Genomic DNA, 13,205 nt, shown 5'->3' on the forward strand with positions numbered 1-13,205 from the left:
CGAGTGGGAGAATACAGGCTTGGTATGTATAAGGCTTCGGCTTCTATCTCCAATACTGCAAATAGTATTAATAACAGTGGGAATGAGTGTTTGTTTTCCAGGCCTTCATAAGCCATCACCCCAGACTGAGTGGCTTAGTACAATAGAGATGTATTGTCATTGGGTGTCAGACTAGGCCAGTCTAATAGCAAGGTGTTAGCCAGACCAGTCCCTCTGATTGTTGAGTGTCAAGCCTATTTCTTTTTCATCTCTTGTTGCTTACCTAATCCTTGCCTTAGAAGTGGCATCCTGCCATGTCTTCACATTGTCTTTTATACCTGTCTTTCTCCAGGTGTCTGTATTTTACCATCTTAGAAGTAGATTAGGACCCACATAATTACCTCATTTTTAATTGATTACTTCATATGACACATCAGGATTAGGACACAACATAGTTTTTTATTTTTTATTCTGGAGGATAAATGGGAGAATGTTGATTTGTAAAACTATCTGGATTTTAAAATATTTTGTTCTGACTTCTTGGTTTTTAGACTGTTACCATATATATATATATATATGGTTATATATATATGGTTTTATATATGTGGTTATAACACACACATATATACCATATATATATGTTACCATATATATATATATATACACACACATACATATATATATGTATATATATATATATATATATGTTGAAATTTTGTTATGGCCTCTGAGTGATCATAGCCTGGAAACATATATTTATGTCTCCCCAAATACAGCCCCCAATGAGGAAATAGTTTTATGGAGTTTTTATAGTAGCAGAACAAAGAAAGTTATAAATTAGAGCACTTTAAAAATATTTTGATGGGAGCAGTATGTGGGCAGTTACAACAGGCAGAGGAATCTCAACTACAGGCTTCAAATGTTACCTGATTGCATTCTTAGCCCTTTGGTAGAGAATGGGGTTTTGTTAATATATTCCGAAGATTGTTAACTGTTGATCAGGATATTCTATCAAAGTCTGAGGAGGCTAAGGAAGCTCTTTAGGTGTTATTGTTAGCCCAAGGGAATTGTAATTGGGGTATCAGATCCACAACAACAACAAAATCTGTTCACTGAAGAGTATGATCAGTCCAACCTATGAAGATTCAGGATTTCCATACCAAGTCCATCAGTGAGGGGCAGTAAGACAGGAGCCTGGAGCAGAATCCATAGAGGACAGCCATGCTGTCTAGCTTACAGGCTCTCATGTAGCTAGCTTTCTTTTTGTTGTTGAAGAAATCTGCCTCTGGATGGAACAACCCACCCACAGTGGACTGGACCTTCTAATATCAGCTAAAAATCCAGGTAATCCTCCACAGACTTGCCAAAGGCCTTAACTGTCCTAGGCAGTTCTTCAATCAAGACTACTTTCATATGACTCTAAGCTGTGTCACTTGACAACTAATGCTGACTAGGACATAGAGTTTATGTGCATTTTTCATAGTCCTGATATATATGGGATTTCTACATTTTGATAAAATTATCTTTAATGCAGTCCTTGGAGAACCTTTTTTTTTTTTTGACTCACTGGGTCATTATGGAAAGAAGAGAGAGAAGAGAACATAAAGTTGGAAGGGGGCATGGAGCAGGGAACCTGGGAGGAGTTAGAGAAGTTGGGGGTGAATATAATTGAACTCTGTTGTATGCATGTCTTGAAGGTCTAATGAGCAGAAAGCCTCAGATGGGCTGAGAAATTCTGTACATGAAAGTTGACTGACAACACCTATGGAAGTTAGTGATACGGTCAGCGTACCAAGCTCTGTTATGTCCTGCTTTCAGACTGCTGGGAACTGACCTACAGATGGAGTCTTTCCACCCTGTCAGCCTCAACCCTGTCTGTGTCTCATGTGTCCCCTTTCCTTCCTGGCAGTGCGATTGGATTGGTGTTTCACTGTTGAGATTAGTGGATAATCTTCTTCTGCTGAGATCAGTTTATTCTTTCTTTTATTTCTATTTCTAAATTACCTTTTTCAGTATCCATCTAACATGCATGAAATTCTCAAAGAAACATGATCAGGTATGGGGGAAGAGGAGACAGGCCAACAGAATGAATGGAAATATGTAACCTTGTGCAGGGAGTATGGGAGGTAGGGACCCTCTGGAAAGTACCAGAGACCTGGGAGGTGAGAGACTCTCAGGACTCAAAAGGAGGGAGGGACCTTAGATGAAATCCCCAACGGTGGGGAGAGGGTCATAGAGTCCACATACAGTAGAAGGACATGGCATGAAATGGAGGGATGGGGTTGTCATCCCACATCAAAAACTCTGACCCAGAATTGTTCCTGTCTAAAAGAATTTGAGGGACAAAAATGGAGGCTGATGGAAAGGAGGTCCACTGACAGTCCCAAATTGGGATCCATCCCAAGAGGAAGCTCCAAGGTCTGACACTATTTCTAATGCTATAGTGTGCTTACAGACAGGAGCCTAGACATGGCTGCCCTCCAAATGGCCCAACAAGCAGCTGACTGAGACAGATGCAGACACTTAGACCCAACCATCCGCTGAGGTCAGGGACCCTTGTGGTTGAATTAGGGAAAGACTAGAAGAAGCAGAGGAGGGGGAGGGTAACCTCATAGGAAGACCAGCAGTCTCAATGAACCTGGAACCAGAGATTTCTCAGATCCTGAGCCACCAACCAGGGAGCATGCATCAGCTGATATGAGGCCCCCAACACATATACAGGAGAGGACTGCCTGGTCTGGACTCAGTGGGAGAAGAGTCCTAACTCTTGAGAGACTTGAGGCACCAGGGAGTAGGGAGGCCTGCTGGGGGTTGAGGGACATCCTTTTGAAGACAGAGAGGAGGAGGAATGTGGTCTGGCATGAGGAACTCTGGTAGGGCAGACATGGAGTGAGGCAACAACTGGACTGTAAAAAAAAAGTAAAAGAGAAAAGAATCTACATGAAAAGTAAAAAATAAAAGCAAAGAAAAAATATTTATTTTGCTGACTTCCCTTAACATGTGTTCTCAAATCACTGCTTTTTTGAACAGAGTTTATGTACCTAATTCATCTTATCTCACCAAGGAGCCTTTAGCCTAACCAGAAGAGTAGATTAAGAATCTCAGCTGTTGTTATGAAATAAAAAAGAAAAAATAGAATATGCAAATATCATTGAGGAAAGTCACTTAATACAGCTTACTTTGTTTCTGTTTTCTAATGTTTCAGTGTCCCTAGCCATTTCAAAGACAAAGTCTATAGAAAGTGTCTAGTAAATGTTTTATAGGATGAGTAAATGGATCTGATTCATGGCTACTCAAAATATTTGTGTACCCTTTAAGAATTCAGTAGTTAATAACATAAAATTTATCATTTCTTATACTTGATTTTATAGTATGAATTGTTGTGGCAATATACCTCTGATAAAATGCTATTATATTATTTTCACTATTATACATGGAATAGGACTTAAAGAATTAGAATTCAATGTATAAACTCTGTATGTGAGGTTATAAAGTGTCTTTGGTTACATGTGTTTCTTCAGAGGTAACCATAATTTGATCCTGTGAAGAATAATTACAGTAAACTGTTGAAGGAGATTTTTACATAGTTTATGTTTTGAGAAATTTTTGATCTTAATCTCTTATAAACATTTCTTATAGGTAAATTACTTTATTAAGAAATTTCTAACATACCATGTTAAGAGGACTGATATTTAGTTTAGTAGATGTAATATGAAAAATTCAAATTTTAATTCATTATTTGTTTAATATAAGATATATAAATATCCTCTATCTTAAAGGTGAAGAAACTGATACTAAATTTAAATGTCTGTCACAAAATTAAAATAAGTATCTAAAAATTTTAATGGCTATTTTAGGTATTAGAATATGCTTTCTTTTAACAAAAGAAGTTACATCAGTTATCTGAAAATATTCTAAAACTCAGTTAGATAATACTTTTTCTGAATACTCCAGGCAAGCAATGCCATTTTTGTACTTTTTTCCTTTATCAACTATTTCTATTTTTCTGTGGTATGAATCACTTCTTGGTATGAACAGGACTCCAATACTTTTGATAGCTACTTAGGAAAATTCGACTTGAGGTATAATAAAAGCAGAGGAAAAAAGTATTCATCCTCGTGAGACAGAATTGAAGTAAAGTAATACAAACTATAAATATTACCTTCCAATTTAGATGAAAGGTAAGTGGCCAAGAAAATAATAAATTCTACAGGATAAAGGCATCACTGTTAGTACCTGAGAGAGGATGATAAAAGATGCTCACTTTTGCTGTGTATATCTCTAGGGAAGGCTCTCTGCCAGGCTTCTGTCTGTAAGCCTTTGTTTTCTATTCTGTTTTTGTAGAAAAAGAAGTTGAATTTAGTTGTTTTGTAAGAATATGCAGCTAATAGAAAAATCTGTCAGAATATAATTCAAATCTGAGTGCTCGCTGCAAGCTAGAGAGAACCTGTTTCTTCTAGCAATTCATTGTAGAAGTTCATCATACAATAATCTGAGTAAGGTTTAAAGTTTCATACTTTATTTGATGAGTATGAGTATTTCTTCTATGCACGTATGTGCGTGCATATGTGCATGCGTGCATATGTGTGTGCGTGCCTATGTGTGTGCGTGCGTATGTGTGCGTATGTGTGCGGGTGCGTATGGGCGTGCATGTGTGTGTTTGTGTGTGAGCGCATGTGTACACGTGTGTGTGTCTGGTGCCCATGAACGCTAGGCAAAGATGTTAGATCCTATTGTACTGGAGTTGCAGATGATTGTGAACTTCCATGAGGGTGCAAACACTCCTAGCTACAGAGCGACCTCTCCAATGCTTGAATGCCTTTTCCCCCTCCCAGTTGAGCATCTCATGGGGAACAAAACTCAGGAAGGCACTTGTTTTAGTACGGTAACATGAATATGATTCCAAAGGCCAGCAGGTTGGCCTCTGTGGTATGGCTATGTCTGTTAAGTACTTCCCTAACTTGCTGTGCTGCAAGCCTACTAAGCTTATGTCTCCCCTTCCAGTCTTCCTAACCTAACATTAAATTAGACTGTTTGTAGAATAAGGCCATCCTTGATTTCTTCCCTTTGTGAAATCCTTGTGCTTTATTACATATAAATTATGGATCTGTGGCCTTAGGAATTGTTGTTACTATGTTTAATGACCTTATATTTTAATAAAATAATTTTCATACATACATGGACCTATCCTTGTGTTTTGATACAGAAAAATATAAACATTTCTAAAATAAATGTATGAATATTTATATGCCTACAAATTATGTAAAGTGTACAAAAAATTCAGTGAATTGATTGAATTGATCATGCAAGCCTGTTCTTTGACTAGAGGGAAAAAATGGTTTTGGCTTAAGTAGGTGTAAATTCACTCACTGTTTCACATGGCCTTCCTTCCAGTTTCATCCCTAGATGAGTAATTTTAGAGGCATTATATCAATAGTATTTCAGAAGTGTATCCTTGCTTTTTGTGTTCTTCAGAGCCAAGAAAATGATGAGCTAAGAGATGCCCATGAAAAACGCAAGGAAAGGCTACAGATGTTACACACCAACTACAAAGCAGTAAGAGAGCAATTAAAACAGTGGGAGGAAGACAGTGGCATGTGAGTTACATAGCTCGTAAAGGCAGCTCCCTAAATATTAAATGGAACAGAGAACATTATATAGGTGTTTTAATGGCTTTTGTTTAGTTTTAGAGAAATTATTTGGTAGTCAAATCTTTACTGTGAATATTTTAGGGGAGAACATAACATATGAAAACAGAAAAATGTGCTAGTCATAACTATAGATTTCACTGTCATTTACAGATGACACTGGTAGGAGGTAGTTATGGTGGTATATCTCTTTACTATCAATACAATTGCTTAATAGATGTCTGTAAGTCAAAGGAATACCAGTTAATATCTGTATTATTGAAGAACTGCTTTTAAATAATAAAATACTGGTGTTAAAATTTTATAACCCCCATAGTATTTACATTTTAATGGAAAGACACTAGAAATATGAAAACTACATGTATAGTTAACCATCTTAAAACTATTTCAACCTAGTCTGCAATTTGAAGTTCTTTACTATCCATCAGTTTTTTTAAACTTCAGCTTATCTGAATGAATTGGCAGTCTCAGTTCAATTGCCCTGAACAGGTGTTCAGATCTTGGTTAGTCGTAAGTTGCTCCCCTGGTAACAGTATCAACAGAGGGCAAAGGACTGGATGAGTATAGAATATCTACTTCCCTCCCACTTTGAGATGGATCCTTTAGGGCACTGTTGATGATACACATTGGTCTGTTCTGTAGAGAAGTAGTTTCTAAATTGGCCAGTACAGCACTTTTAAAAACTAAAAGTGAAGTTTGTTTCATGTACAGAAAATGAAACTATAAAGGGCATTTGGCCTCACTGGTAGATAATTGTTGCTTCTAACCTCTTTCTTTGATGAACGGGAGATGTTTCACATCATGTCTTAGTAAAGCATTGAGGAAGCAGCTTTCCCTAGCGTTAACCTCTGCTCACCCAGCTTGCAGTGGGAGCTACAAGAGCGCAGTCTGCCTTTTGACACAGTCACCATTAATAACGTGTCTGTGACAGGGCATCTTTACCACATGCAGATCAGATGTCAGCAAATTCTCGATGAATCAATTGCTGTGGTCTTTCTGTAGACTTACAACCCTACAGTGTATGTTTTATTTCTATTAGACTAGAATAAATGAGAGAAATAAACCCTTAGGTTATAGCTATCATATGTCTGCTTAAAAGTTTGCTTTTCATGGTAGCAATTTCGCATTAGGAAATTATGATATAGGACTTTAACTTTTACATGCTTAGGTATTAGGAAAGTCATTCAAAAAGTAGTAAAATTAAATTAGTAATTGAGATTTGGTCTCAATTCATAGATAGTTATGAATTTTAAGGAATGTATAAATAAACTTTTAGCACTTTGACTATGCAGGTTTTTACTTTAAAAATAGGACTGAAACCAGAAAACCGAAGCGAGCAGATCCTCAACAGCTTCGACGAGAAGATTCTGATGCTGTGTGGAATGAACTGGCATATTTCAAAAGAGAAAACCAGGAGTTGATGGTTCAAAAGTGAGTTTATTTTTAACAAGAGAAAATTGTATAAATAATCTGAGGTTATTTTTGTTACTCAAAGTCTGTTAGAGAAGCACATTTTAAAACTTGAAAATGAAATTAGCTGAGATATATAAGATCATATGTATGTTTGTGTACACATGCATATATGTGTATGTGTGTGTATATATATTATATATATAATATATATATATAAAATCATGCAATAACAAGTTGCACATTTGCTTGCTCTAACAGAAACTGTAATATGATCTAGGGATTGTGTTAATTAATGTGGCTCTCATCTGTTGAGGGTGTCGTTCTTCATTAGCCTGTCTTTTAGACACTGCCTTGCTTCATTTTTGGAATGAGGTGGAGAGGGGATAACCTAGCCAGCCATCCTTGTTTGATCTCCTAGATATATACGCAATGCAGAATGCCTGAGCTCTCTTGGTTCCCTGCCCTGTCCTGCTAATCCCAGCTGAGCTCATTATGGTGTAGCCTTGCTGCTACTCTTGGAGCCAGAGCTGTCCAAGCTAATTACTGGTAGCAGCAGAACTGCCTGTTAAGGGTCTGGTGTGGATCTGCTAACATGGTCCTTGGTAGTGACCTGCAGAAGACTCGAGGGAATTGCTTTCTTTCTTGCCTTGCAATAGCTGTCCTTTGGGTTTAATGCTGATCCTCTACATAGGTCTTTTAGCTGCCCTAAGTATAAAACTTGATGAAGGATACTCATATTTTAGAAAACATACAGTTTGCTTGCTTGATCTTATAATTCGCAGGCTATTACATTCAGCTTGGCAAAGAAGGAACATTTTTTGTCTTGTTTTATTTTGAGACAAAGAAGCATTATACCAATATAATTAGCCTCTTCTTTTTCTTAACTAGGTTTTTTACTTAAAGTGAATTTTTGACATGTGAATTGTGAAGTTTTTAAGTTGGTTGTTTATGACATTGTTTAGTTTGGTACAAATTAACATGCGGCATATTGTACTTAAATGTCATTGATTATTCTTAACTGTAAGCATAAAGCTTCTTTATTTATAATCTGTGTAACTCTTGAACCTTTTCTATATAATGATAAACTTTCCAGGAAATTACAATGTCAGATTTAAATGTATATTCCCATTTACCTCCTAAAGTACAGATTTTTCTATTATAGCTGAAGATTAAATGCTAATAACTCTCTTACATGAAACTTGCTTTACAGACTCCATAAATTTTTTGGTTCAAACATTTCTTGATGATTTTAAATAGCTTTATTGAAATATAATTCAGAAGCCATATAATTCTCCCATATTACATATAATTCAAAGCCTAGTCAAAGATTTCTATACTGTCTAACATTACTGTTATTTCTAGAACATCTTTATTACCTCTAGCCTATACAACACACCCTTCCATCTACTTTTCCAGCCTTGGGCACTTACATACTAATCTATTTTCTCTGTTTGTAGATTTTCCTAGTCTCACTTTTTCATATAATCTTTGTAGCCACATTATTTTACTAAATATCATATTTCCAAAGCTCATCCATGTTTCAGTATGGCTGCTTTAATCTTGTATGAATTAAGTTAAATGAGAGACCTACTCTTTAAGTAGCTGTTAGAGCTAAGCTACTCAAGAAAATTCAGGTAGACAGATGTCAACTATAAGTGATACATTTGGTTCCTGTCTTGGTCCTACTGCATGCAGGGCCGTATTGATGTCTATGGCCCATGTTACCACTGAAGGCCATGAGGATGTCCTTGGTCTGTGCCACTGCCTAAAGCCATGGTGATGTTTGTGGGCTGCCATTGTGGGCCATATTGGTATCTGTGGTCCATGTTGCCCTGGAGGAGGCCATGTTGATGTCTTTGTCCTGTTTGCCACTGAGACATATGATGGTGTTTGAGGTTTGTGCTGCAGCAGAGTGCCATTTTGATGTCCGTCATTGATCCTGCCACTGGAGACAATGTGAGGTCCGTGGTACATGCTGATACAGGACACCATGTGGATGTTCATGGTCCATGCTTTTGCCAGAAGTCATGTGGAAGTCCATTATCCTTGTTCCCGCTAACTGTCAAAGACAAGGAGGCTATTTTTGTGATAGTGTTGATGGCTCCAGAAGAGAAATTGGTACATAGAAGGCTTCTGTGACAACTGCACCCCCAACCCCCCAAAAAACGGTAACAGCCTAGACTGGAAGCCATGGGAAAAACTCTTATTGTGATAAAGGTATTGAAATGTACATCTACATAATTAATGGCTTCTGACAGTGAGGTAGGACTCAGGCATTTTTAAGGGCCTGGCCACCAGGAGTTTGACCATGCTCCAGTGAGTATATGGGGAACATAAATTGGATAGTTCTTTGTTTTGTTTTCATTTGTCTTTTACTTGGTGGAAGTCACAAGGGTTGGGGATACATCTGGGTGAACTGTGAAGTGAATGTGTTTTAGGATGCATAATGTGAAACTATCAAATGATCAACAAAAATGTTACCTTGGAAAAATATATTTTGAGAATATTTTACTCATTAATGAAATAAAAATGTAAAGAATCTATATAAAGAAAGTTGGGGAGATCTCAGAAGCCCAATTCATTTACTCTACAGTGTTGTCACACCATAAACTGCTCTTTAGAGAAAAGGCTGAGTCCTTGTTAAACCATCACAAACTTCCTTGGAACTCAGTTTAAATTCATCGGTGTAAGTAGCCATTAATGGTATGGTTCTTTTTGCCAGTAAGATTTGACTTAGTACAAAAGAACGAACTTTTTTAAACAAGGAATGGCAATGAACATATGTGTAATGCATCAGGGGTGTTGACCCAGCACTTGGGAGGCAGAGGCAGGGGGTCTGCAGCAAGCTGGAGGCAGCCTGCTCTATGTAGTCATTTCCAGGCCAGCCTGGACTACATACAGAGACCTAATGTCAAACAAAGGAAACTAACAAAAATTGAACTAGTGTATGTTAAACATTGCAGGGATTTAATGTCCATCCAGAGTTTTATGTTCTTTCTTGAAGAAAACACTTTTTAAAATTTTATTTATTTGTATTTCAAATGTTATTCCATTTTTTTGGTTTCCTTTCCTGAAGCCCATCCCCCAGCCCCTGCCTCCATGAGGTTGCTCACCCACCCATTCACTCCCTCGTGCCTCCCCACCCTTCCCCTACACTGGGGCATCAAGCCTTCATGGGACCAAGGGCCTCTCCTCCCATTGATGTCTGACAAAGCCATCTTCTGCTACATATGCAGCTGGGAGTCATGGGTCTCTCCATGTGTACTCTTTGGTTGGTGTTTAATCACTGAGAGCTCTGGGGGTCTGGGTGGTTGATATCGTTGTTCTTCCTATGGGGTTGCAAACCCCTTCAGCTCCTTCAGTCCTTTTTTAAACTTCCATTGGGGTCTCCTTGCTCAGTCTGATGATTGACTACTAGCATCTACCTCTGTATTGGTCAGGATCTTAACATTTCAATGTTTACTATTTGTTTTAGATTCTTCTCTTCTCCAGTGGTTTTTAAAACTGCTCTTTTGAGCTGTTGACTTGATTCATTAAATAAAAGTCATTAAATAGAATTTGGCTTGAGATTAGGACAGAATTTAATTACCTAGATTTTTCCAAAACATATTTCTGGCACGTTGTGCTAAGCAGTACTCTCAGTAGTGACTATTATAAATCAAAATGTCGACTCTGAAAGTGTTGAAGCTGATGTCTGGTGTCTGTGAAACTATATGCCACTGTGCAGTGAGAGAACTGGGATCACAGACACTTGCCCAGGCTTCCAGCTTTTACTGGGGTTCCCAGGATGTGAACCCAGCTTGTCAGACTTGCATCTTGTCAGACTCTTATCTATCTCCTGAGCTCCAGTCCCCTAATATATTATTTTACATTCTCTTTTTATATACATTTTTTCCATTTTTATTAACTTGGGTATTTCTTATTTACATTTCGATTGTTATTCCCTTTCCTGGTTTCCAGGCCAACATCCCCCTAGACCGTCCCTCTCCCCTTCTTTATGGGTGTTCCCCTCCCCATCCTACCCCCAACACCACCCTCCCCCCAACAATCACGTTCACTGGGGGTTCAGTCGTGGCAGGACCAAGGGCTTCCCCTTCCACTGGTGCTCTTACTAGGCTATTTATTGCTACCTATGAGGTCAGAGTCCAGGGTCAGTCCATGTATAGTCTTTGGGTAGTGGCTTAGTCCCTGGAAGCTCTGGTTGCTTGGCATTGTTGTTCATATGGGATCTTAAGCCCCTTCAAGCTCTTTCAGTCCTTTCTATGATTCCTTCAACGGGGGTCCTATTCTCAGTTCAGTGGTTTGCTGCTGGCATTCGCCTATGTATTTGCTATATACTGGCTGTGTCTCTCAGGAGAGATCTACATCCAGCTCCTGTCAGCCTGCACTACTTTGCTTCATCCATCTTGTCTACTTGGGTGGCTGTATATGTATGGGCCACATGTGGGGCAGGCTCTGAATGGGTGTTCCTTCTGCCTCTGTTCTAACCTTTGCCTCCCTATTCCCTGCCAAGGGTATTCTTGTTGCCCTTTTAAAGAAGGAGTGAAGCATTCACATTTTGGTCATCCTTGAGTTTCATGTGTTCTGTGCATCTAGGGTAATTCAGGCATTTGAGCTAATATCCATAATCAGTGAGTGCATACCATGTGTGTTTTTCTGTGATTGGGTTACCTCCCTCAGGATGATATTTTCCAGTTCTATCCATTTGCCTATGAAGTTCATAAAGTCATTGTTTTTGATAGCTGAGTAATAATCCATTGTGTAGATGAACCATTGATCTCCTTTTGTTGTCTGATTGCCCTGGCTAAAACTTCAAGAATTACATTGAATAAGTAGGGAGAGAGTGGGCAGCTTTGTCTAGTCCCTGATTTTAGTGGGATTGCTTCAAGTTTCTCTCCATTTAGTTCAATGTTAGCGACTGGTTTGCTGTATATGGCTTTTACTATGTTTATGTATGGGCCTTGAATTCTTATTCTTTCCAGAACTTTTATCATGAAGGGGTGTTGAATTTTGTCAAATGCTTTCTCAGCATCTAATGAAATGATCATGTGGTTTTTATCTTTCGGTTTGTTTATATAGTGGATTATGTTGATGGTTTTCAATATATTAAACCATCCCTGCATGCCTGGGATGAAGCCTACTTGATCATAGTGGATGATTGTTTTGATGTGCTCTTGGATTCGGTTTGCCAGGATTTTATTGAGTATTTTTGCGTCAATATTCATGGGGGAAATTGGTCTGAAGTACTCTTTGTTTGTTGGGTCTTTGTGTGGTTTAGGTATAAGAGTAATTGCGGCTTCATAGAAGGAATTTGGTAGTACTCCATCTGTTTCAATTTTGTGGAATAGTTTGGATAATATTGGTATGAGGTCTTCTATGAAGGTCTGATAGAATTCTGCACTGAACCCATCTCAACCTGGGCTCTTTTTGGTTGGGAGACCTTTAATGACTGCTTCTATTTCTTTAGGAGTTATGGGGATGTTTAACTGGTTTATCTGTTCCTGATTTAATTTTGGTACCTGGTATCTGTCTAGGAAGTTGTCCATTTCCTGCAGATTTTCAAGTTTTGTTGAATGTAGGCTTTTGTAGTAGGATCTGATGACTTTTTAATTTCCTCTGATTCTGTTGTTATGTCTCCCTTTTCATTTCTGATTTTGTTAATTTGGACAGACTCTTGTGTCCTCTCCTTAGTCTGGCTAAGGGTTTATCTAACTTGATGACTTTCTCAAAGAACCAACTTTTGGTTCTGTTGATTCTTTGTATAGTCGTTTTTGTTTCTACTTGGTTGATTTCAGCTCTGAGTTTGATTATTTCCTGCCTTCTACTCCTCCTTCGTGTACTCGCTTCTTTTTGTTCTAGAGTTTTTAGGTGTGCTGTCAAGCTGCTGACATATGTTCTGTCCTGTTACTTTCTGCAGGCACTCAGAGCTATGAGTTTTCCTCTTAGCACAGCTTTCATTGTGTCCTATAAGTTTGAGTATGTTGTACCTTGATTTTCATTAAATTCTAAAAAGTCTTTAGTTTATTTCTTCCTTGACCAGGTTATCATTGAATAGAGCATTGTTTAACTTCCACGTATATGTGGGCATTCTTCCCTTATTGTTATTGAAGACCAGCTTTAGCCTGTAGTAGTCTGATAGTACGCATGGGATTATTTCTCTTTCTG

At 38.1% G+C, this 13,205-nt stretch overlaps 1 protein-coding gene across 13 annotated transcripts in view; it reads left to right on the forward strand.

Moving 5' to 3' along the window:
* The window catches only part of Cntln (centlein), a 274,806-nt gene that overhangs the window by 116,211 nt on the left and 145,390 nt on the right, over positions 1-13,205 (forward strand). For all 13 annotated transcript variants that reach the window (NM_001438394.1, NM_001438395.1, XM_087550987.1 and 10 more), the window contains 2 exon segments: positions 5,455-5,576; positions 6,939-7,058. In NM_001438394.1, coding sequence (NP_001425323.1) covers positions 5,455-5,576; positions 6,939-7,058 — 242 coding nt within the window.

This window comes from Rattus norvegicus, chromosome 5, assembly GCF_021556685.1.
Source record: "Rattus norvegicus strain SHRSP/BbbUtx chromosome 5, alternate assembly SHRSP_T2T, whole genome shotgun sequence".
In the NCBI taxonomy this organism is placed as follows: Eukaryota; Metazoa; Chordata; class Mammalia; order Rodentia; family Muridae; genus Rattus; species Rattus norvegicus.